The 24,575-nt window shown below is 45.8% G+C and overlaps 1 protein-coding gene across 1 annotated transcript in view; it reads right to left on the bottom strand.

Moving 5' to 3' along the window:
• Window positions 1–24,575, bottom strand: part of LOC138491423 (G protein-coupled receptor kinase 5-like) — a 901,946-nt gene that overhangs the window by 659,597 nt on the left and 217,774 nt on the right. The window contains exon 2 of the mRNA XM_069617943.1: window positions 1,939–2,034. Coding sequence (XP_069474044.1) covers window positions 1,939–2,034 — 96 coding nt within the window. The remainder of the gene's footprint in view (window positions 1–1,938; window positions 2,035–24,575) is intronic.

Here is a 24,575-nt window from a genome sequence, read left to right as displayed (position 1 = left end):
TGCATCACAGGGTTCCCAATGAACCGTTCTCATTCTGTGGTCCAAAGATGAATTCACTAAGGCAGGGGCAAACCTTTAAAATTACATGCTACTTGCCAGGCCTAAAAATGCCCTTGCCCTTCACATCTCCACATACACACAATACACCAATTCTTTCAATGTTTAGTGACGAGAGAATATTTTGAGGCATGAGCTAAAAGAGTTTCCCAATATACAGCAAAGGGTCAAAGCAGTTTGGTTCCCTTCGAGCCTTCTGTAGGGGTCCAATGTGAACTGCTATTTCATCTGCTTAGTGATGGCATACCCAAAGGGCTTTGTCTTTGTGAAATGGAGAGGAAGGACAGGAGGTTTGAGAGCCTTAGGAAATCCAAGATGCTAGATCGCTTCTCTAACTGGAAAGTCCTCCCCTAGGGTAGTCTACATCAGCCCCTTCCTCTGTCTTCCGACATCAAAGGTTATCTCTTCATTATCAATGTGGTGTGATCTCCTTTGGTCTGGCAGAGCCTGCCCTTTGAAGCACTGGACCTCACCCTGCCCTGTGGTGCTAGTTCCTGTTGTCCTGAGAGGCGACAATCCTTTCCCAGGGAAACTGAAACATTTGCTCCAGTAAAGCCCACATGGTTTGTTTTGGGAGAAACTCAGCACCAGGCAGTACATATATAGGATCCCCTTCCCAGGAAGGTCACACGTAATGCAGCCTATTACAAAATGACAAATAGGTTTTGGCAAATATAATTGTGGAGTTCCGAGATGATCATGGCATAATCAGACATCACTTATATTTAGATTTGTCATCTGCCACCAGATCCTGGGGACCACAATTATTTTATTTAGGCTTAGGATTGATCACGGTTAAATGCAGATCCTGACTGATGGACTTTTGGCTCCAACAGTTGCTGGCAAGAATGCATGTCACTTAGTGACTGCTATGTTGCCCAACTATAAGGCAGCTGCCGAGTGCTTTCAGTACACAGCACGGCAAAGTCACATGCATGCAGTATGCTTTACTAGCATGGAGCATTTTGACAGGGGCGTTTGATTAGCAGTCCTCACTTTGAGAGACAGGGCAGCCCACATCATTTTATTCTTAAAAATCAATTCAAGCTCAGGCAATTCCACCCTCCAAGATGGCATTCTGTTACCGTACCACGTATAGAAAAAAAAAGTGGGCAAGTATGTTTGGACTTTCAGGATCCCTCTGAATGGCCAGAGATCTTAGAGTCCTTGTGCTGCACAGATGCACCATCGGTTTACTGTGGACTTCTGTCTCGTGTCATTACCTGGCACTTCAGAACTCTACAGTGTCACAAAGCATTTTAGCACGACATGAAAACACAAAAACAAACAAATGTGGCCTTACATCATCCTTTAGTCGAACATATATTTTCAAGACTTTCAGATGAGAATTCAGACTACCACAAAACAAAAATAAGATGTACATCTTCACAAAATTCTATGGGACCATTAAGAAAAACTGAGCTCAGCTTTTCTAACTGAAGAGATAAAACGATTTTGGCCAATTGTGACACGATGAACCTGCTAACACTCAACAACCAACCAGATTACTGGAGCTTGTTCGAAGAGGACATTTTGAAACCACTGGTGAAGTTACTACAAGACAGGCATCGCACCTTTTAGTAAAAAAAAAAAATTAAAAAAATAAAAAATGAAGGATGAGGATTAAAAAAAAAAATAGAAGAAATTATTGGAAGAGGTCATGTGCTTTATTTAGCTCTTTGCGGACAACAGCTTTGACTACTACGATCACAGTGACCACTCACAGTCCCCCGGCTCGGTTTTAAAGCCTTTTATCACTCATGTCACTCATGGCCATGATGTGAACACTAGATGTAGTGTTAAAATATGCAATAACATGGAACTATAAATAAATATAATACGGAAGCACATTTAGTTTGAATTGCAATAACATCGACTCACCCAGACTTTTGCGCAGTTCGTCACATTGACTGATGTGGGGGAACCGGAGGATGTCCTTCCACTTTTTACTCCGCCCTTTGCGCTTTCCGCCACCTCCTAAACAAAAATTAAAGAGGGAGGGTGTTGAGTGTCTGCAGTCCCGGAGAAGTTAATTCAACAATGATCCCATTACCAAAAACAAGATGGCCTCACCAACCCCTCAGGTCAAAAAACATGTTTCTTTAAGGTTGGGATCCACAGGTCATGCATACAATTCTCTTTTTCCCTCCTTTTTGTATTGAATTACACGGCTTATTAAAACATTAAATACATTTCATAGATCAACTTACACCATATTCAAAATACAAAGATCTTAACAGTGTGTTGAAACTAGAAGATAGAAAAAGAAAGACATTACACAGAGCTACAAAATCATTCTCATCAAAACTACTATAAAACCCAATACAGTAATCATTAGCAAATCATTAACAAACAAACATCTCGATGAGTAGCTAACAAAGACGGGCTGCTATGACTCCGCCAGTGTTACATTTTTCAAAAGAATCCCAATTTTAACCAGATTTGTAATTCATTTCCACTTCGCTACAAGGAAAATTTTGCCATTAGAATGAATTTAGCAATAACTTATGTACACATACGAGCAAGTATCAACCCAATTTCCAACCACCAATAAGGGGAAAACTTCACAACATTAAGTTTAAAAGGTGTACCTGCCAAAACTCTAATAACGCCAGAGACATTTCCCCACGATTCACCTCGTACACTAAGCACTGTTGCTTCATCTGCTTGTCCCACCATATATTTCTCCTATGGAACTTAATATCACATATCCGTATCTCTCTTTCCTTAACAGATGGCATGCTATTAATAAGTATTTCGGAATGTCAAAAAGTGGTTGTACAAAACTAGCATAACATTTGTACTCTGGAAATTGTGCCCTGTTAAGACTGAGGGGATCAACAGCAATGCCAAGACGAGAGTTATTATTCATGAGTCTTTATTTTACAAAGCAGAAAACAGGGGCATTGGTGTTAGGTGGGTTCATGGGTGGATCTTTAAGTCCCGGGAGGATAGCTCAGGGGCAACGTGCTCGCCTTGGAAGCAAGATAACAGAGCAACACAGGTTTCATCCCTACGTCCGCGCTTAGAAAGCTCTGGATATTAAGCGCGTCATAAATAACCTAGCATATCATATCATATTGGGCAGCAAAACACAAAAACTAGTTAAACCTCTTAGGACAAGGGTCCTCAGCCTTTTCCTCTCTTCCTCCTTGTGTCCATCCTCCGGTGGGAAAATTCACTCTGTCTTTGTGGCTTTGAGAGCTCTTCGCTTCTTTCTTGGTTTGAGGAGATGTCTTTCTTGTCTGGGTGTCACTCGTCTTCTTGTTTTCCTGGAAACCTTGGAACACTCACTCCTGTATCCTTGGCTCACCTGAATATGGGTCAGGCATCAGACCCTTGTGCTCACGTTGGACCCCTGGGGATTTCAAGCATAAACCCATCGGCAGGCTGTCATGTTATGCCCTCCCCTGGATGCTGCTCCTCCACAGAGCTAGTAGTGTCTCCAAGAACCTAGGCCTCGACGATCTTCCACACTAATTCTCCTCTCGTCTCCTTGCCTCCTGCACCTCCTCTTTCAATTCTTTCTCCTCTTCAGCTTATCCACCTCCTTTCTCAATTCTCTGCTCCTTTCCCCCTCGTCCTTGACATACTCTCATTACTTACATTCCTCGCCGCTGTGCCAAGCACAAACTGTCACCCCCTGCTCTATACTCCTAATTCCAACACTCCTCTTTGCATCCTTCTCCATTTTATCCTCCCATTGGACAACCTGCGGATTGCTTAACTGATAAAGTATTGTCAGATGTTTGAATCATGTGCGCTGTGATTGGCAGTCACACCAGGGAACTACAAATTCCTCAGGCGTCCAACATTTTTCAGCACAGGGCAAGGGGGCACGTTCGAGCTTCGCACACACTCTGAACTGCATCCTCGTGGCCGAAAGACATCAGGGCCTTCTGCCAAAGCCTCTTCAATAACAATCTCTTACTGCAGAGGGTCTGTCATAACAAACAAAGTCTCAAAGTTCCATTCCTATCAGGATTCTCACATGAACAAGTTCTCACTTTCAATGTTCACCATGGGTCTCCGGCTTCAGGTTGAGACCCCCTTTTTTTCACAATATTCATACTTGGACTCCCTCGTTCGGGCTCGGACCAAGGATCCCGCTCATTCGGGCTCAGATCCTCTTGATATCAAAATCAAAGACTTTTGAATGTGTGAGGGTTTTGCTTAAATCATCGCAGGACCACTTTGATTAACTTCACACAGTTATTCTCATCAGTCTTCTACGTTCGTTTCTCTTGGCGGTATACATTACAGAGACTTTGATTGAGCAAATCCACGGCGCCGGACCACTCTGTTAACAGTATTGTATCTTTCTTTCTTAAGTTCAAACATTCATCAGCAGTCTAGCTTTACTCGTGTCTTTCATCACACACATTTAACAATGTTCGTTACAGCGCTCTTTATACAATGTTGCCGCTTGTAACCTTGACTTAAACACAGACCGGTCTTGCATTGGTCTCCTCAACTCACTGGCTGTGTTGCTCTTTCTGGCACTCCTTTGTTCTTGGAGCCAAGGACGATACCACGGCAGAAGCTGCTGCTCCTCCACGCCTTGCTATGTTAAGCAGGAGGGGCTTTGGCATCTCCGACACACAATGCAGGATTCTTTAGTCTGGTTTTCCTGGCCATACGCTTTCTGCCTCGAAGGTTTCTGGAGTAACAGCGTCTGGCCGAAAAGGTCAAGGGGAATTCCCCTCTTACGAACCCTTCTTGGTTTGCCATCTTTCTCCCCTCATTCAGCTTCCAACTTGAAACTGCTATACCTTTGTGTGCTTTGCCTCGCTCCGAGTGTGCTTTCGTGCTCCGCCTTCTATCCGTGTGGGAAAGTCGAATGGAAGTCAGGTGTGAGTGATTGTCAGTAATTGCTTGACCTTGCCTGACCACAGTAGCGGGACATGTCAGATACACCGCTCGGGTGTGAGTATTTTCTCCCAGAGCGGACTGTCCGTGTGAAAGTGCTAGAGAAGGGAAATGGGACAGAGGGTAAGGTTCCCACATATCCTACCTGGTAGGAGGGGGTAAATGTGTTGCAGGATGAGGGATACTGTGTCTCGCCATCCAGTGTCCAACTCCCACTCCCCGAAGACCATCGCCGAGGTGATCCTTCTGCAAAGAACTGGATCCAAAAGCGATGGCCGTGTCCTGGCCATCTGGATGACAGATCCCTGGGGACTAGCATGCGAGACACCTTATGGTTTCTCACAGGGACCCTGTCTAGGGTCATCGCCTGCCCTCCGGGTTATCCCAGTTCCGTCTCCCTCCAGTACATATGAGAACAAACCTTCTTCACTGAAGTCCCCCTTAAAGGCGCCCTTTTATAAAATCATACCAAGCAATTAGGTCTGTCTATCCGCAGTTGCATCTGGATTGGTCCGTTATGCTAGGAAATCGATTTGCTCTTTCGGGCTTGGTCCATCCTTGAAAACCCAGCAATGTCTGACCCCAGGATGAATGCATTGCTTGGCAGCCCAGTGAGGATGGCAGCCTCAATCCGGTTGATCCAGGATCTCCAGTTGTACTTTTGCGTAGCTCTCCTGGTCCTAGGGCACACATGTAATGGTAACTAGCTTCTTCAGATGTAATTCGTCTGGGCAGATCAAGTACGATCTGTTTGTGATCTAGGAAATGGTAGAGTCCAGTAGGGCTGTCACTTTTTGCCCTTCAACCTTTACTGAGATGTAGTAGTTCTTTCTTCTGTGTCCTTGTTCAAATGTTTCTAGTTGTCCTTCAGCTTTATCTTCTGGATTTTTGGGATCCAGACACCATTCCTCATGCTCGGTTGGTAGTTGAATTGGATGGCAATGGCTGTCATCTACTGGCACTCTCTGAGGCATGTCTCGAAAGGAAACCGCAATGTGCCCAGGGTTTCCACATGCAGAATAGGTCTGCCCAGACCAACAACTGATCAGCATCATCCTGGATCACTGGAACCTCTCAGGAAACAAAGAAGAGGACTTCTACCACCTTAGGACCTGTGGACCTGTGGCTAACAGAGGTTCACCAGAGAGGCGTTCATTCTGGTATCTTGCTTTTGCACTGGCCCGACTCTCATTAATGGAATGATGGTTTAGTGGGCTGGGACCGTTAAGTTCTCCAATGATCTGTAGCTTTAAGGCTGGCCTGCTCCAGAGATGATATATTTAGCAAATAGGACACTGAAATGATGGTGGCAAGGAGTTGTGAAATTGCTCTAGGCCAAGCAGGTCCTTTTCTTCCTTCAACACTGAATGCTGCAACCATTTTGATAATGCACTTTGTGTCCAGAACAATAATTGGCACAAGAACTCAGAAGGCTGTAGTTGCAGGCCCAAAAGACATTGATGATGCTATTCTAGGTCATTACACTAAGCCACTCCAGAATCTCTCGAATACGTTCTAGGCTGTTCGTACAATTAGATTTAAAAGCTGGTAAGCAGCATGCACCTCCCCATCAGGAGTAGTTCAAGGAATTGTCCCTATTTAATTATCTCACCGATTCTATCAGATTTGGTGAAGAAGCTGCTTAGATTTTGTATTTCTAAGCACCTCTGCAAGAAAGTTAGTGCCTCCTTTAGCGTGTTCTTGGGTCCTCAGCCTTCCGGGTCTACAAAGCGAGGCTTAATTTTCAAGTTCTAGCTAGATATTTCTAGATATTTCACCTAGCGGGCACAAGGATCATATGCTCATGGAGCATATGGCACCAAATGGATTAACATATTTCCAAGGACCTCAGGATGACTGGGAAGATGCTTTAGGGGTTACTAACTGGTCATCCATTGTCAGCTTTTGCCTCTGGTGACCCTACCTCCTTTGGGCTGGGTACTACCATTACTCATGTGCAGTGCCCTATACTTCAACCAATGGTCACCACTCTGAAATAGTAATTCCTAGTCTGTCCTGGGCAAACAGATTTGTTTTTAGGGTTGGGCGGTTAAGAGCACCAGGCTGGAAATGTTCAAGGTATCTGTACCGTGCACCGTCACCACCGGAGTGGTCACCAGGCGCTCTGGCGGATCTGAAAAGAAGGGTGTGAAAAAAGGCGAGTGTGCAGGGTTAGTAGGGTGTAGTGGGAATAGGAGAGTGAGAGTTGTGATGCAGCTTCAGTTCGGTTTGCACCGTTCTCTGAGCTTAAGTGCGGTTTTTGGGTCGGGGCAAATTCCCAAGTGCTGTTGAGCTGGGTTATGTGTTGTTAGTCTGTTGTTGCAATGTGGTGAATTACGTGCGGATTGCTGTGCAGAGAGGTGGTTGTGTGAGTTTCTGTACGAGAAGTGTATGCAGAAAGTTGAGGTTTTAGTGTGAGGTTTGCGGGTTTTCCATACTTTTTTTGCGTTTCTGTGCTCAACATCTATGATTATCCTGTGTGTTTGCTATAGAAATGTGTCCGCCTAGTTGGTAGGCATGTTGAGGAGTGGCAGTTTTCCTCTGTGTTACTGTAGTTGTATGTTTACATGGCTGATGCAGGCGTGTTCCCCTGCCCTGGGGTTGGCAATGTTTAGGTTAGAGGATTCTGGTCCCTCCCTGCCCATCCTGTGTTGGGTCCTTACCTACCTACCTATCTACCGTTTCCCTCTGTGGACAAGCGGTTTGTGGACATGGGTGGACGTGGCGGCCCCCCCCCTCTCCCTTCTGGTTAGGGAAGATTAAGTTAGGGGTCATTGGTTCCTCCTTGGGATGCTGAATTCCTGTTGGTTCTATGCTTCCTACTCATTTCCTTCATGTTTTGGAGCAAAGAACCAGGTTTTGAGTAGTTTTCTGAATTACAGATGATCCCTTGTGTTGCATATGTTTTTTGGCAGGTCATTCCAGGTTATTGGCGTCATGTGAGAGAAAGATGATCCTCTGAATTTTCTTTTATTGTATGGTCTTGGTTCTATGTGAATATTGTTGCTTGATCCGAGTGGCCTTGTCAGATGGTAGACGGTTATCTTCTCATTTAGGATTCGCGGTTTTTGATGTTTAGGCATTCTTCCTTTCCTTTTTTAGGTCGTCCATCCATGTTCCGGTTATGAATAAGATGTCAACACCTCAATTGCATAGGGGATCCTAGATCTCAGTGGCATGTTTGGACATTGATCTAGTGTTGATTATGTTGCAATGGATCTTTTTTGACGTGGTTAGGTTTGTTTATTGATCCTTGTTTTGTCTTGCGGTTGTTGAGTTAGAGTGCTTCTGTGTTGTTGTCACAGATTGTTTGGTGATCCGGTGAGTCTGCTTCGTTGTTGAGGCGGTCTGTTAGATTGATCGTTTGGTTGATGAATTCTTTAGCTTCATCATCTTCTATGTTTTGATGTGGTTGTGGCCGGTGCCTTTGTTATTTTGTGATATACTGAGTGAGGACATAGGTTTCGAACCCTTCTCTTCTGGCGTCCTCTCTTCTTTTTTGCAGGGATCCAATGGGCTCTTAGCGTGTCTGGACATGTCAGTGGCGTTGAAGTGTTGAGGTGCTGAGGTTGTTGTGAGGTACAGTGTAAGATATATGGATTGTTCTCTTCTCATGATGGTTATTCTGTTGGGTGTAATGCTTGTTGGGGTGCGTTCTGTATTCGTGATGGTTTCTACTGAAGGTGGGTGAGGATGTGGGTCCGTTCAGTTTGTTCCTCATTTCAATTCTCTTTGGCGGCGGCCAGCTCTGTGTCGAGGCATTTTGTAGTCCTTAGTAGTTGGGTGGTTTGGGTATTGAGGTTGCAGGGGCAGTAGTCCGCCTGTAGGGGCTTGTGTGGTTTGGGTTACTTCGAGTGTTATCCTCTTGCGCTGTAATTGCTGGATGCCCTCTATGGGTGGCTGTCCAATTAGTTGGTTGGTTTCTGGTGTTCCTCTATCTACTGATGGATGGTCTGAGGGAGGCGCTGGAGGGATACTATGCGTTGGTAGAGGGTAGCGCAGTTGGAAATGGGAAGTAGGTGACAGGTTCCGGTTTAACTTGGGCAGTGACCTGGCTGTAGTTACGTGCTTTCAGTGGTTGGTGGGCGGGTGTTCCTGGGTAAAGGGAGGGCCTAGGTTTCACAAAATGGTAGACAAAGGGAGAACACACATAGATTTGAGATTCCTAGATAGTGGGAGAAAGACCTAGGTTTCACAAAAATGGTAAACAATGAGAGAACACAACTATATTTCAGATTCCTAGGCTTCACCATACAATGGACATTTCAAATGGACATTTCAAAGTAAGCATGTAAGTTGGGTTCACACTGGATTCCCCAAGGGTGTCCTGGGTATGTATGTTTAGTGGTTGAAGTGCTTATTGCAGGAGGTGGTGGTTTAGGATGGGATGACTGAGCGTTAACGTAGCAATTACTACTAGTAGTTTTCCCTGCCTTGTCTGTTGACGCAGGTTGATGGCCGTCTGATCCTCATTTAGCGCGTGTGGATACTATCCATAGCTGCTTATGCTGTACGTGGGTGGAATTATGTCTTGACAACCATCTAGATGAGTCGAGGTGGGAGCAAGGGAGCTTGTTGGCAGCTGCATGAGGAATAGGCGGGGCTTGCCACTGCAGCCAGATATACGGTGCTGAGCACTTCTTACCAGTTGCTTGAGCTCAGCATGGGGTGGGTTCCAGGAAGGGGTTACAGTGGGTTCTCAGGTAGAATATGTGGATGGGGTTAGGTGTCAGCGATTGTTGAATATATAGTTTTTGGTAGGAAGCAGCTTGCTTCCCTGCTGACACCTGCAGACACCTCCTGGGACTGCGAGTAGGGGCTGCCCTTTGCCATAGGGCCTTTAGCCTCAGGGGCTGCACCGGGCAGAGGGCTGCCCTAGCACTATGAATTTTATGAGAAGCTTGGCCAAGCAGGGGTCGAGGGAGGGATGATGGGCGGGCAGGCAGAAAGGAGAAAACATACAGGGTGAGACCCAGAGGAAACTGGTCAGCGCACGGGGGCTAAATGTTTTCAAAGGATGCTGTAAATGCTAAAGGATATTTATACCATGCACTACCATCACTGGAGTGTTCCTCTGGCGGATCAGAAAGGGAAAGAGGGTAGGATGGGTTAGTAGGACTGAGCGGGAAAAGAGTAAGAGAACTGTGATGTGCTGTTGGCATCCTCAGGTCGGTTAGCACTGTTGCCAGAGCTTAGTGTTTTTTTCGGTTGGTCACCGACATGTGCTGTTGTGCGAGGCTATGTGTGGTTTGTTTTGTTGTTGCGTTGTGGTGAAATGCATGCAGTTTGTTGTGCTTTAGAGGCATGGCTGTATTTAGTGAGAGTTTGAGAGGTGTATGGAGAGGGTCAGATTTTTAGTAGGGCTGATTAGTGGCATCACTATCTAGATGTGACATGATAATCTGCACAATTCTACGTAGCTGTGATGCAGGATTATCTTCACAATTTTGTCTAGATGTGGCAGGTGCTAATCTGCAGGATTCCATCTAGATGTGACACATGCTAATCCGCACAATTATGTCTGGATGTGACTGGTTACAAGATGGCTACCTCGCAGAGGTGAGGTAAATGCTAAATATAGCATAGATAGGCAGAGTACCTGCAGGGGTAGGAACTGGATAATGAGATAGTTATCCAGGCTGGCTAGCTAACAATGGCATAAGTGTGAGATAGGACTACCATTGAAATTAGAAATAAGAGGTGGGTCAGTTTAGTCAAGTGCAGTGATTGCGTCAAACCATCCCCCCACCCGACCACACCACACTTACCTTGTTAGTCACTGCCAGCTTCCTGCTTCCACTGCTGACACCTGCAGACAAAATCTTGAGCTTCTACTTCAGGAGCTGTCCTTTGCTTTGGGGACCTTAGCCGAGGGGGCTGCGACAGGCAGTGGGCCTGCCCTGGGGACTGTACTGGGGAATTTGGTGGCCAATCAGGAAAGGGCTATGGGGAGGGAAGAAAGACACGGGGAAAGGTGGGCAGAAAGAAAAGCGCAGGTGCGCCAAATACAAAAAGAGAGAGGATGAATAAATACATACATCTGCAAGGCAGAGACTGCAACAAGGAGGTCGAAGGGGGGCATGAGGAAAATTGGGTCTCAGCTCACCTGCACTCCAGGATGGTAAATGGAGCGCAAGTGGTCTTGCTAACGCACAAAACACCTGCAGAGCGAGGTCAGCGGCCAAGGGGCAGGGAGTGGGCTGTGGAGAGGTAAGAAAGACACCGCAAAAAGCGGGCAGAGGAGGGGGGGAGAAAGGCAAACGCAGGTGCGCGAAATACCAAAAAAGAGCAAGAAGAAAAATACATCTGCAAGGTAGAGGCTGCAACAAGGGGGATAAAGAGGGGCAAGAGGAAAATGGGGTCTCATCTCACCTGTCCTCCAGGATGAGTATCTGGTAGCGCAGATAGAGCAGCCAGGCCCATCCCAGGAGGGAAAGGGGGCTGCAGGAAGGCACAAAGAACCTGCAGCACACAGATGCTCATCGGAAACACCCACACCTGGACGTAGTATAAAAGATAAAGGTTTATCACAAACACAAATAGGCCAAGGCAAATCTTGGTGGGCAAGTACTACGCCACAGATTCGCAAATACACACAAAAGTGCAACACAATGCCCAAGGCACACAGACCAAAGCAGAGACCCTGCCCAGAACCACCAAAAACACCTCTAGGGAAGCCAGATACAACCACACACAACCAGAACAGAACACACCCACTGCGGGGGAGCAAAACCACAAGTCAGCTCCAGACCGCCCTCAGCGACTCAAGAACAGTAGACCACCCCCCCGCCCGCCACGCAGCGACACTCAGCCAAGAAATCACCCAGCAAACCAACCCCGCCACCAGGACAACCCAACCACACAAACAGCAGAACACAAATCCATGGAACAGAACAAACCCACAACCACATCAAGGACAGCCACACCAGGTGAGCAAGACCCAACTCTACAACAAACCACCACAGCTGCTTCCCAGATCAGTGGAACACAGACTGAGGCAAGCAACAACAAAAATGTCCTAGGATGGCACAAGGCTGACCAAGGCCAGCAAAACCCACAACACATTCACCAAGAACAGCCCACAGCCACCCAAGGCAACCATACCCCAAGGCAGACCCACCCCAGACAGGCCACATATAGTAGGCCAGGGGAAGCAAGACCCAGTCGGTGAACTCACACACCCACATTCTTTTTTTTTTTTTTTATAACTCTGTTTATTGAGTTTAAACAACACAACTTAAAGGAACAAACATGGATGAGACATGAATCATCGGTATGCATAGGATGAAGACAGCATGGCAATAATAACAACTATCATGAGCCCCCCGGGTCATGGGTCGCGGGACGTCAATAGGTCGAGGCCGGCAAACAGTGTCAACAGTACTACCAGTGTACCCCCACCCGCTGGTCTCAGTGGAGATCTAGCCATTTTCCCCATATTTTTCCAAATTTACGGGGGCAGCCCCGTGCGTTATAAATCCGGCGCTCTGTGGCTGCGCACCTGTCCAGTTCGTTGCTCCAGCGGTTTAGACTCAGTGGGTCGGCGGATCCCCAATTGGCTGCGATAAGTCTTTTGCTTGCCCCCAACGCAATTGCCAGAAACAGTTTCTCATATTTAGATAGATCTACTTCCCCCCCAATGCCCAAGAGTATCATCTTGGGATCTCTAGGGATTGGTGTCGCCAGAGCGGCTGAGATTGTGTTAATACAGTCCACCCAGAAGACCAGTATCACCCGGCAGTCCCATATCATATGGTAGAAGGTGGCGAGTTCGTTTTTGCATCGAATGCAAGTCCCGTCTTCTATTCCACCCCATCTGGCCATTACGGCGCGTGAGTGGTATGAGCGATGGAGGATCCTCAACTGTATTAGTCTGAGCTTGGATTCTATGCCAATTTCCCTGGGGAACATTAGTGCTTCCACCCAATCCTCAGGTTCCAGGGGTCCTACGTCCCTTTCCCACTTTGCTTTGAGCCCGTCAAGCTGTGCCGCCCCGAATGAGTTAAGGGCCTGATAGAGGGTGGAGATGACCTTAGAGGAGATGCGCTGCGGGAGGACATTGGTCTCAATGGGAGAGCAGGGGGGTATGATCGTCATGTTAGGGAATTGGGTGCGGATGGCGTGGGTCAGTTGCGCATGCCGATACCGGTCCATGGGTGCAAGGTCGAATTGTTCTCGCATAGTTTCAAAGCCCAGGATGTGCCCCCCTTGTATCACATGTGCTAGTGTGTGTATTCCCTTCGCTTGCCAGTGGTCAAAGGAGCCCATTTTCACTATTTCCGGGAGGAGCGCGTTGTGCCATATGGGTTGTGTCAATGTTGGCTGTCCTTTCCAGCCGATTAGCTTGTGCGCGTCCTGCCAGGCGCGCCGGATGTGGTGGGTCATTTTGGGCAGCGCTGGGAGTTGATCGTGGGTGGCATAGAGGATTTGTAGCGGTGTTAATGGGGCCATGGTCTCCAGTTCAATGCGGGTGTGCGGTAGTGTGTGGTCTGCATGCATCGAATCATTCACCACCCCTATCTGTGTGGCCAGGTAATAAGTGCGTATGCAGGGTAACCCGATGCCTCCCTCCCATACTGATCTCTGGAGCGTATCAAGGGCGATCCTGGATTGTTTCCCACCCCATAGCAGTGTGCGCAGGTTCTTGTCAATGAGTGCGAAGGTTTCTCGAGGGATGGGGAATGGGGCATTCTGGAGGACATATAACAGTCTGGGGAGGGTCATCATTTTGAATAGTGCGGCGCGGCCCATTAGCGAGAGAGGGAGTGATTGCCAGTGGGGGGTGTCTCTATTAAACCGCTCAATTACTGGTTGAAGGTTAAGTTGGAGGTACCTTTCGAGTGTCGGATCAAGCCGTATACCGAGGTATTTAAGTTCCCTAATAGAGACGTGGTATGGACAGGTCTCCGGGATCGCTGGCTCGCCACCCTGAATCGGGAAGAAGATGGTTTTGGCATCATTGACCTTTAGGCCCGCAAAGCACTGATATTCTCTGAGGATGAGGGAGACAGCCGGGCATGAGATGCTCGGGTTGCTGAGGTATATGAGCAGGTCATCCGCATAGAGCGAGAGGCGATCTTCTCCCCCTCCTGGCCAAGCAAAACCGGTCCAGTTGGTGCTAGCTCCAAGTTCAATTGCTAGCGGTTCGATGGCCAGGAGGAAGAGGAGTGGAGATAGCGGGCATCCCTGTCTCGTACCCCGGCCCAAGGGGAACGATTTTGAGGATCTGCCGTTGACCCTTACCGTGGCCTCCGGGGATGCATATAGAAGTTTAACCCATGATATAAATGTCTGCCCCAGGTTCATCCTAGCCATGATCTCCCACAGGGCATCCCATCCCACAGAGTCAAACGCTTTCTCAAAGTCCACCGCCAGGAGGGCGAGTGGGGCAGGTATTTCCTTTGCCCTGGACAGTGCCAACTGGACTCTGCGTAAGTTCATTCGGGTTGATTTATTGGGCATGAAGCCGCATTGGTCTGGGTGGACAACGGTCTCAATAACCTGCAGTAGTCTGTTAGCAAGTGTTCTGGCGAGGACCTTTGCTTCGCCGTTAATCAGGGATATTGGGCGGTACACCCACATTCTTAAAGAAACAGTTAGGCAAAGCCAACAGCACCACCCGTAGAAAGAGGGGGAACCAATACAAAGGTGAGCAAAACAACTCCATACATACACTTCAGAATGGCAAAACAAATTCAAAGGACAGCAAGAACCCCAGCAACCGCCCACATCTTAGAGGGACAGCCACCAACCAACCCCTGCACAAGAAAGCAACTCCGAAACACCTGCTATACCCTTCAAGGCAGACACCTTTTCCTAGCCAGTCCTTCCCCAGTTTATTGCATGAGTTCTCTCAGAGGCAGAAGAGGGAACCGAGTGGTCCAGGTTACAGCTTTAGGTAGGTTGAGATAAGGTTCAGCTGCAGGAAAAGTCAGAGCTCCCAAGGAAGTGTCCTCAAAACAAGCAGAGAAGACACCCCAGAAGGACTCCAGCAGCAGGACTGGGTGAACCGGACGAGAGGACCCCCCCAATCATATGAAACACCCCAAAAGCCACACAGTAACCACACAAAGCCCAAGGCAAGCAACATCCCAGCCAACACCGCACCAAAGCACAGAAGAGGAGCTCACAGCAGGAAGTCGCCAGGATCCGCAGCCAAAAACCCGGTCGATGAACTCCCCGCCTTGATGATCGAAGACAGGAGACGAAAAGGGAACCCGCAGCAGGCACCAACGGGGAAGACTCCAGACAAGGCAAGCACACAAGAAACAGCGAAATAAGGAGTCAGTGATTTCAGCAAAACAGTGGCCCCTCTGTGCACAACAGAGGCCGAACCAACAGACTACGAGCAACAAAGACCAAAAGCCAACAAGGCAAAACAGCTGCCACCAACCACACATGTAAACCCACAACTTAAACGAAAATGCCACAGACAAGCAAGAAATGGGATACATTCTATCCCCCAGAACTCTACGCAAGGAGGGGTGCGCTGGCCCACCCAGATAAAATGCAAAGGGGATGAAAATCTCTCCCCAGCACCCAGGAACAGCAGTTCACCAAAGTACACGAAAGAGAAATCGACATGGAGAGGGAAGCCTGGGAATTCTCTATATATTCCCTTTATGGCCTCCACATTGTGGGGGTGGTGGTGTCCAGCCCCCGCAGTCATCCCAGTCGTGTCTCTCAGCGTCAGGCACTTGGTCACTGTTCCTAGAATTTCCACAGTTTCCAACTGATTAAATCACTAACCCATAAAAACAGCATGTCATTTTTGACTAAGTATTTCATGTTAGTAGTTTTGTTCCGCCGTTCCTCCCCTAAATGCTTGAGCATTTTCCTGCTCTGATCCTTTAGTTCTCACGTAAGACAGATTGTACATTTCCCTCTGCTTTAAAATCTTCCATTGTTTCTTTATAAAATCCCTTTGAGTTATATAATTCGTGTTCTCTGTGTAGGAGATAACTAAGCGCTGAAAGGATTTCTGGAACCGGTCATGGCCCTTCAGCACATACACTCACTCTTGCAATCTCATTATGGCAGTAGTCCCCTCTTGCAACTAAAGATTACCATGTATCCATGTTGCAGTTTGGCAAGCAGCACTGGCACGTGTGCATGATTTGAGCTGTTTAATAGCCTCAGGATATATGTAACATTGTAGCATCCTGAATAATACAAGAAAGAAAGAAAACCTTGGAGTCTGACCAAAAAGAGTCTTATCAGCATGGCTCTAATAGATATGTCCTACACGAGTTCTTAGAGTGCTCGAAAAAATCTACTAATTCAACAGAATAAAAGTTAGCAATCCTTTTAGAATTGAAAACAGCCGTTTGTCCTACGAAAAAGTCTGGGATAGCGTGGGAAGAGTGTCAGCAGATTCCTCAGAACAGATCTAAGCAGAGAGTTAGGCATAGGAGTAGTCGACGACTGATGGCTCGCAGTGGCAAAGCTGCCATACTGAGGAATAGCACCCTCTCCTAGCTGCTGCAAAACGCGCATGCTCGCTGATACATTTCTAAATCACTGTTGCTGACACATACGCAGTTGCCCTCCTCTTTTACATGCAAACTACGGAATTCCCTGGCGTGAGTCATGGCAAGCCAGTATCAAAACGGCCCAACTTCCTCACATGGCCATCTTTCTTATGGTAACTTTGACCATTATGGATCCTTTGTGCATATAACAAGAGTTGCTTCGAAGGGGCTTTGCGAGCTTTAAGCACCCTTGGGGCGAGCCCCTTTAGATTTCAGAGCTAGCTGATGTTTGCTGACACCATAGTCAGACAGTGATCTGAATAAAGCCAAGTTAGAAAATTACCCTTGTTTTGTCAAAATTCGGCCAGATTCAATAATTGTTAACACTATTCTTTTTGATACCATAAATATTGGCCTAGAGTGCCCGCTTGATAGCTTGGTGAAATATTGTAATTTTAATGAGTTATGAACTCACCATGAAAGATCAAATCTGCTCTGTTTCTGATGCATCCATGATGACCTTCCCACTATTTTATAAGCAGCAGAAATACTCTCTCTAGCTTGTTCTAACAATCTAGACAGGTTGGAGGGTAAGAGTTAGAGTAGAACATCAGTCAGCTCACAGGAGACCGGAAACAATTAATTTGACAGGCGCAGTGAATAACAATTTATTTGCAAAGTTTGGCCGGCCTACAAAGCAAGCAGAAGATTTGTGTCAAGGTGTTGGGTCTGAAAGGAGGACTGACTAAGAGTCCACCGCAAATATTAAAACGTAAATTATGGCATGACAATGTGCAACATACCAGCTCCTCTGGAAGGCCAGCAAAGTTGGAGAAGGTTCGGTTATAGGTCATGCAACCCTGATATCTTAATGACACTGGTTTAACCATACAACCTTATCAGAAGCCACTGCCTCTATGTAAAGTTCCTGCACGCCCTGCGCATCCAATATGGACCCCTTTGTGAATGTTCTGCTGAGCATCTGTTGGGCAGCTGGCAGAATAGTACTAAGAAATGATGCCTTGAATGGCAGCTGTGTATTCCTCCTATGACCAAATGAGTGGAAATATATACACCGAGCTACAGAAAGGCAATGCTCAATTCTGCTGGACACCGAGCCCTAACCTTAAACGGGACAAGAGTCCTATCGTATCCCTGCGCCAGGATCTTCACAGATTTTTTTTGCTAGAGGTTACTGGGGGTCCCAAAGTGCTCACTACTCCGCGCAAACAATCGGGGGGTATATATATGGATCAATGACAAAATCATCCCACTATATATACTTATATATAACAAAAAAGGGTTATTAAAATGGACGTTATGATTAAGTTGCACTAGCAAAAGCCTATCAAATTCAATGGAAAAACATTCTTACTTACAGGGACGTTATGGTTACAGGTCAAACCGAAACACCCCACAAATTCACCAGTTACGGTAATCTAAGCAACCATAACTTGTGCCAGCACTGTGCTCTGCTAAAACGAACACCCATGACATCAAAGATGACATCACAAATGTCATTGATGACATCACTGATGACATCACATGTCTGGCTCCCTCTTTTTTTGTTCACCGACATATGTAGGGCAGATGGTTTTCTTCACAGAGAGTCAAGAAGTAAACATTGAAAAGGTACTATGTTTGCAGGCCTTACCCTCGTCATATGTTCTTACACTAATGTTGTAAGGGTTCAGTGACAGCATGTGATACATGTAGATAAAGGAAGAAGCAGGCCTGCAACAGAGCAATCATTTGTGTGCATAAAGATAACAAGTTAGGTTAAGAACACTTTCTGTATATGAGCATATTCGTGTGCGTTGTGGTCCGTCTTTTGTGTGCAGTAGTAGAAATATGTTGTAAGTGAGGCACTATTAGCTACTTATCACATGTTTAACAGTACGCAAAACTGTGACACAAAAGCATTCTGCAATTTACTATCCAACAAGGCAAAAATATCAATATTGATCCTCTATGGTGCATGCTGCAGACAATGCATACGTTTCTGCATGAGTTGGCTCCTACACTGGAAAGAACTCTGTACTGCAATGGTGTTTACAGCAATGGATTGTGCAAAGAATTATCTATCTTATGATAATTCTCTGAATGGCCGCTGATAGTTTTCTGCGAATATTACATTGAGAATCCCTTGTGCAGGCTTTTAATGAAATGTTCTTCAATGGAAGAGATACCCAATCTCGGACAGATCATGGGAAACATTTAGGAACATTAATGCTCCTCTTCTGCTTCAGAAATTCCATCGCTGTTTTCAAAGGAAACCAGGAAGCCCACGGTCTGGAAGGAGGCATACTGTCAGCATTTTCAACCATGTTGTAGGGCAATGGAAACTTTCTCTCGCTGTCACTATGGCAACGATGGAAACATAATCAGCCCAGACCAAGATGGCATCCCGATGTTGCGGTAACGAAGATGGCGGAACGCTGCCTCCTTCCGATTATGTGTTTTGGAAACAGCCTGAAGCGATCAAGCTACACAAAAGACACCATTTATCATCAACGATCCATCGAAACAAGATTCCTACTCGTAGCTACGGCGCTTCGTTTTTTGTCCTTTACGCTTGTTTCCACGAGTCCTGATAAACTATGCTGACCATCCTTGCACTGATTTCCTGGTCCTAGTCTCCTTTCCTACGTTTCCTCACCCCACTGGAGTTCTCCAATATTTAATTGATTCCAGAGTCTTAGCGCATAAACAGAGGAGGAATGTCTGCTGTTTTTTTCCTTTACGCTTTTAGGCCAGACATCAGTCCCCCATGCCTCTGATCCCATGAACAAGAGCCATCCACAGAGAGGCTTAACTCAGGGTTGTGAAATGAAATGTATTTCAAATCTGCACAGTGGGACAATTGTTTTTCTAACACCAGCAAGCAACCATGCGGCTCCACAACCTGGGAAGTTGGGATCAGGAAATCAGTATGTAGGACTGCGTAACAGCTAAGAGTGACATTGGCAGCAGAAATAAGAAGATTTTTATACTTGGTAAGGTGGGAGTTGGAAATGTGCCGAGTCTTCCCTTAAACAACATGAATACTGCAACAGTGAAGGTGTGACACTGGACCAACTAATACATCTGCCTTTTCTACCAACAGGGCTGTGGCAGTGACAGCTCTCAGACATGCTGGCATTCCGGCAGCAATGTGATCTAAGGACATGCTGTGGTAGGATATGGGCTGCGGCTTGTCACTGTCTTTTTGAGTCAAAACACCTTAGGCAAACCCATCACATTTATCACAAAATAGAACAAATGGTTTCCGATAGTCTGGCAATCCTAGGGCCAGTGCTTTTGAAAACTCTTGCTAAATGGTGACAAAGGCTTCATCGGTTTCCTTAAACCATGACAGGTGTTCAGCAACCAAACAACGAGAGAGTGCATGGAGAGGACGGTGACATACCCAGATATCCATGCCTGGAGTAAATGACCATTTCGGGGAATCCCCTCATTTGCTTCCAGGTCTAGGGCTTGGGAACTTTCTGGACCGCGTTAATGATTTCTTGGGACAAGTGTCTTTGGCCTGCAGATATATCCTGGCCTAAATATTGCACACGGGTCAAGCAACACTACAACTTTTCCCTAGAAGCCTTATGACCTTTCTGAGCAAGCGCTGTCAATAGGTAAAGAGTCCAGTTCGCACGCGTTTTCAAATAAAGGCGAACAAATTACTGGCTATCCGGGTGTACCTATATTGAAAAGAAATAGGAACACAAATTAACAGCAGCAAAATATGTGGCAGTGGCTGGAATGCAAGACAATATAGTGGCTGGGTTCAGAACCACAGTAAAGGTGGGTAAGAAGGCGGCATTCACTGCACAAAGGTCTTGAATAAAATGATAGACATCCTTACCCGGTTTCTTATTTGCAAGAATCGGGGAGTTACAGGGGCTTTGATTAGGAACCATAATTCCTTGCTTTAGCAGTGATACAATGACGGGTCGAATAACTTCCTAAGCTTGTTTGGAGATATGGGTACTGAGGCACATATGGAAGGGGTTTGGCTGGATTCAGGGCAGTGCTCCAGATAAGATTTGGAAGTGTTGAAGTGGGAGTATTTTACTCCCTAGGTTTTTAAAGTTGGGAGTAAACCGATTTTTTGAGGGAGTAAAAATGTAAGTACAATTCCCAATGGCAGTATTTTATACGCTAGTAGAAATATGTTCTAACTGAAAAACAGAAATATATTTCTTTGCACCTAGTTATTCATGTACATTAAAAGATACGTTTACTTCTTTCAATAAGGCAGTTAAAATAGTAGTTTCTTCCTGTGGTACTACGTGCACTTCTGGTCCAAACATATCTGTGGAACTGTCAGGGAAAGCAGGAGTGCAAGATTCTACATGTCTTTTTCCTATTTTTTGTTTGGAGAATTTGTTCTCCCTATTTTCTGTTTTGGGGGGTATTTGCCAATTGTTAGGAAGTAAAAGTGGCCGATACTCCCCATATCTGTAGGGCTGGTTCAGGGTAAGTAATCTTTACAGGTTCAGTATTCAGCATGCGACAAACATCCGTTGCACATGTGGACAATGATTTGGAAGGAACTCCGTCCAACAATCCCTGTTGAAACATGGGAGAGTCACTCCAGGTTCTCAGTTTCAGATTTGCCTCTACCTGCAACGCAGCTAAAACCTCCAGTTCCTGATGAACGAAAGTATCAAGAAAAATACCTTCTGGGGAGCAGTAGATGGAGCGACTCATTTTGCATCACATATCCAAACCCAACAAATCCACAGGGGTGCAAGGACTAAACACGGAAGCCTGCTCTTCAGAAATAGGTCCCAGAGTAACAATCGGAGGGCGAGACACAGGGAAGGGCATTGGCCTATCCCCAATACCAACAGCAGTAATTATTCCATTAGAGCATGCATGAGGACATTCCAAAGCTTTCAGTGCGGAGCGCGAAGCCCCAGTATAAACCAAAACCGAAACCTTTGTTCTATGGGATTTTCTAGGTTATTTGGTCACTTTGGCAAATTCCCCATCTCTTCCATTCTAGTGCACCTCACAATACATAGGATTTCTGCTCTGCTACTGTTGCGCATTGGTCCATTCTTGGCCATCCAGGAGTCCACTTGATGAAGCACCAGTTGGCTGAGCTCTCTGGTTAGAGTTTGACAACAATGTGTACATCATTGGTGTAGTTGTAGCAAGTGAGGCCATGCCGTGAGACTCAAAAGCAATGCCATATAGATATTTAAGTGGGCCAAACAGATGCATCCTTACTAGACTGCCCAGGTGACGTTGCATGGGTTCAGTTGGAAAGGGGGTAACAAGGTGTTTTCTGTTTGGTCAGTGAGCAGAGATGCTATACAGGGAAGTGTTGTTTTGGTATGACCAGCTGGATTTATCCTTTCAGGGAGGCTGTGGTGGTTGTTACTGAATGCTGCTTATATATCGAGGAGAAGAGCCCACAGCGTGTCTGCTTCCACGCTGGTCTCTAGATTATGCCAGGTCAATGGCATGTCTATTCTGTTCTTCTTAGCGGCCTTAAGCAACATTCCATTCCAGGTAGGTTTATTTCACTGTGATCCAGGAGTTAGCAGTAGACATAGTCCTTCAGGACATGTTGGATGTGTGGCACCAGCTAGCCGTCTCCTTTGGGCTGGATGTAGAGTTCTATAGGAGGGGTTTGATGATAGCCGATTTTAAGTCACCAGGGATGAGTTAAACATACAAGCAGTGACCAAAAGACCACGCTGTGGAGGGGGAAATCGAACAACAGACATAGTTCTTGTTAACTGTGTCGACCACAGTAAAAGTTGTATTTACAAGTCACTCAGGACAGCCCTGGGATTTACAGTGCACTGGACATCAAACGATTCGCCAGGAACCTCAATTTGCATATTTGGGGACATCAGTGGCATAATAGAAAATGGTGTCACAGAATAAGTTTGATACTAAAGGGGATCATGGGAAGTTACATTAAAAGAGGTTGCCAGCAGCAATCCAAGAGATACATTTTGAGATGTCCAATATATGAGTGGTTACCGAGTGAGGCTTGTTTAGAGTAGAGAACAGTGGGAGCTACATCATTAGTAGAGATTTCCAATTTTGGCAGATAAGGCACAGTGAGGATAACATTATTTGCCCAGGAGTACACACTTTGGTTAAGTGGCAAAGCCAAGATGTGTGAACATTCTGCAACTCGGGCACTTGAGCACATATTTCTATTTTCTTATTTATAGTTTTATAAGGCGCCGAAGCACGCGGACATCAGGGCACCAACATGGAGACAATAGATGAAACAAAAGTGACACAGGACACACAGAAAGAGGAAGTATCAACAATCTAGCCTAGTGATTACTTAAAGAGAGAAGTTTTTAAGCACGGAGGAACTGGTTATTTTGTTCCAGTCTTAGAGTAGTTAGGAGTGTGTTCCAGATTTTTGTTGCTCTAACAAATGACGAAATTTGGAGTGTGTGCAGGACAAGAGAGAAGGAACCCATGGAACATTGAACTGGAATCACCGCGCAGTGAGAAAAAACTGGGGTACCAGATTAGAACATTTCTGGACTCGGCCACATGAGGCGAGAACAGGGATTTTTCCTTTTTGGATTTATTGACTAAAGACGCAAGACACCCCCATACCTGAATCTTTGATCAGTATAGGCGCAGAGTTATCTAGCACCACTGCAGGATTTAGTCCATCGTTGACATGCGTCTCCATTATTTCCCGTGGAGATTGAGGTTTGATGACATCCTCCACCTTTTGACATTTCGGAGTGGTTGCAACAGAACCATCCGTCTCCTGAAGAAGGTTGCTTATATTTACCGGCTTAAATTAGGGGCCTATTGTGACGACCGAAACATATGTTGAGTTACAGCAAATAAGCAGGATGCTATTTGTTTTTGTATTAACACTTACTGTAATCACTAAGAGGTGTTGATATTATGTTAATATATTGGTTCTAGGTGGTCTGAGTACCACAAGTGTGGAATATTGACATTTATAGTGAGAGTGTGAATGAATGATGGAATGAATGGTGGTGTTTAAATGGGGATGTTGAGAACAATAAATATTTGTGTAAATTGTTTATAAATAAAGATATATATTTTTTGACAAGACCTGGTATTGTTTAAATGTGTACAGATGTTCTGATCTCATTTCGCCCAGGTTCATTTTTGTTGTTCCATTGTCTGACATTTAGTCAGACAAGCAGCGTTTGCCCCTATTAGGAGCACATTGCAGTAGTCCAACCTTGAAAGTATAGTGGCTCAGGCAATACTGGCGTAATTCTCTTTGTTGATCAAAGGCCTGATGTATCTGAGCAGGCGTAGATGATACCGACCATTTTTTTTTATTTGAATGACATGGGCTTCGGCGCTCATTGAGGATTCCAAAGTGAAGCCTACAGTTTTTACTTTGCCTAGGACTGGGATGGCATTGTTCTTGATATTAAAGGTGGTGAAATCTGCGCTCAGCTTAGCGCGTGCCGGAGTTCGATTTTACTGCCATTTAGGCAGATCCAGTTCATAATCATCCATGCCTCGATGTAAACGCCTGAGATTTTACTAGAGTCCTTAGAGTAGTTGCCGCTCAGCTCTAGAACTAGATGAGTTGGTAAAGACGGTGCCGGAGCTCTCCAACAGGGTGCAGAGGGATCGGAGGTATAGATCAAAGAGCACAGGTGACCAACTGGCACCCTGTGGTACTCCACAACTAATGGGAGCTACAGACGAGAACGTGTCTCCCCAATGGATTTTGGACATTCGGTTGGCAAGAAAGGAGTGAATCCAATCAACTTTCCCCTTTAAGCAGTTTCCTGCCTGTTCAAGATCTTGCAGTAATCTGTCGTGGTCCAGCAAATCAAAAGCAGCAGACAGGTCAAGCAACATCAGCACACCAGCTTTTCCTTCATCCATTATCATCAACATATAGGTCTGCAGGTCGATAAGGGCTGTCTCTGTGCTATGGGCTTGCCTGAAGCCCGATTGTGGTTTGTGCAGAATGTTTTTATCCTCTACGAAGCGTTGGAGTTGCTCTGTATCACACTACATATCTTCCAAGCAGTAGTTGGTAGAAATATTGTTTACCAACATTGTCCATATTAGCAATCTATTTTTAAATTGGAAGCTAGAGATGAAGATTGATTTGATTATCAAAAGAAATTAATCTCCAAGGTTTATTATAATAGCATAGGGCCAGCTACTCACATAAAACATTTTTCC

Source organism: Ambystoma mexicanum, chromosome 10, assembly GCF_040938575.1.
Source record: "Ambystoma mexicanum isolate Mex_15411 chromosome 10, UKY_AmexF1_1, whole genome shotgun sequence".
In the NCBI taxonomy this organism is placed as follows: Eukaryota; Metazoa; Chordata; class Amphibia; order Caudata; family Ambystomatidae; genus Ambystoma; species Ambystoma mexicanum.
This window is presented reverse-complemented; position numbering and strand designations above follow the sequence as displayed.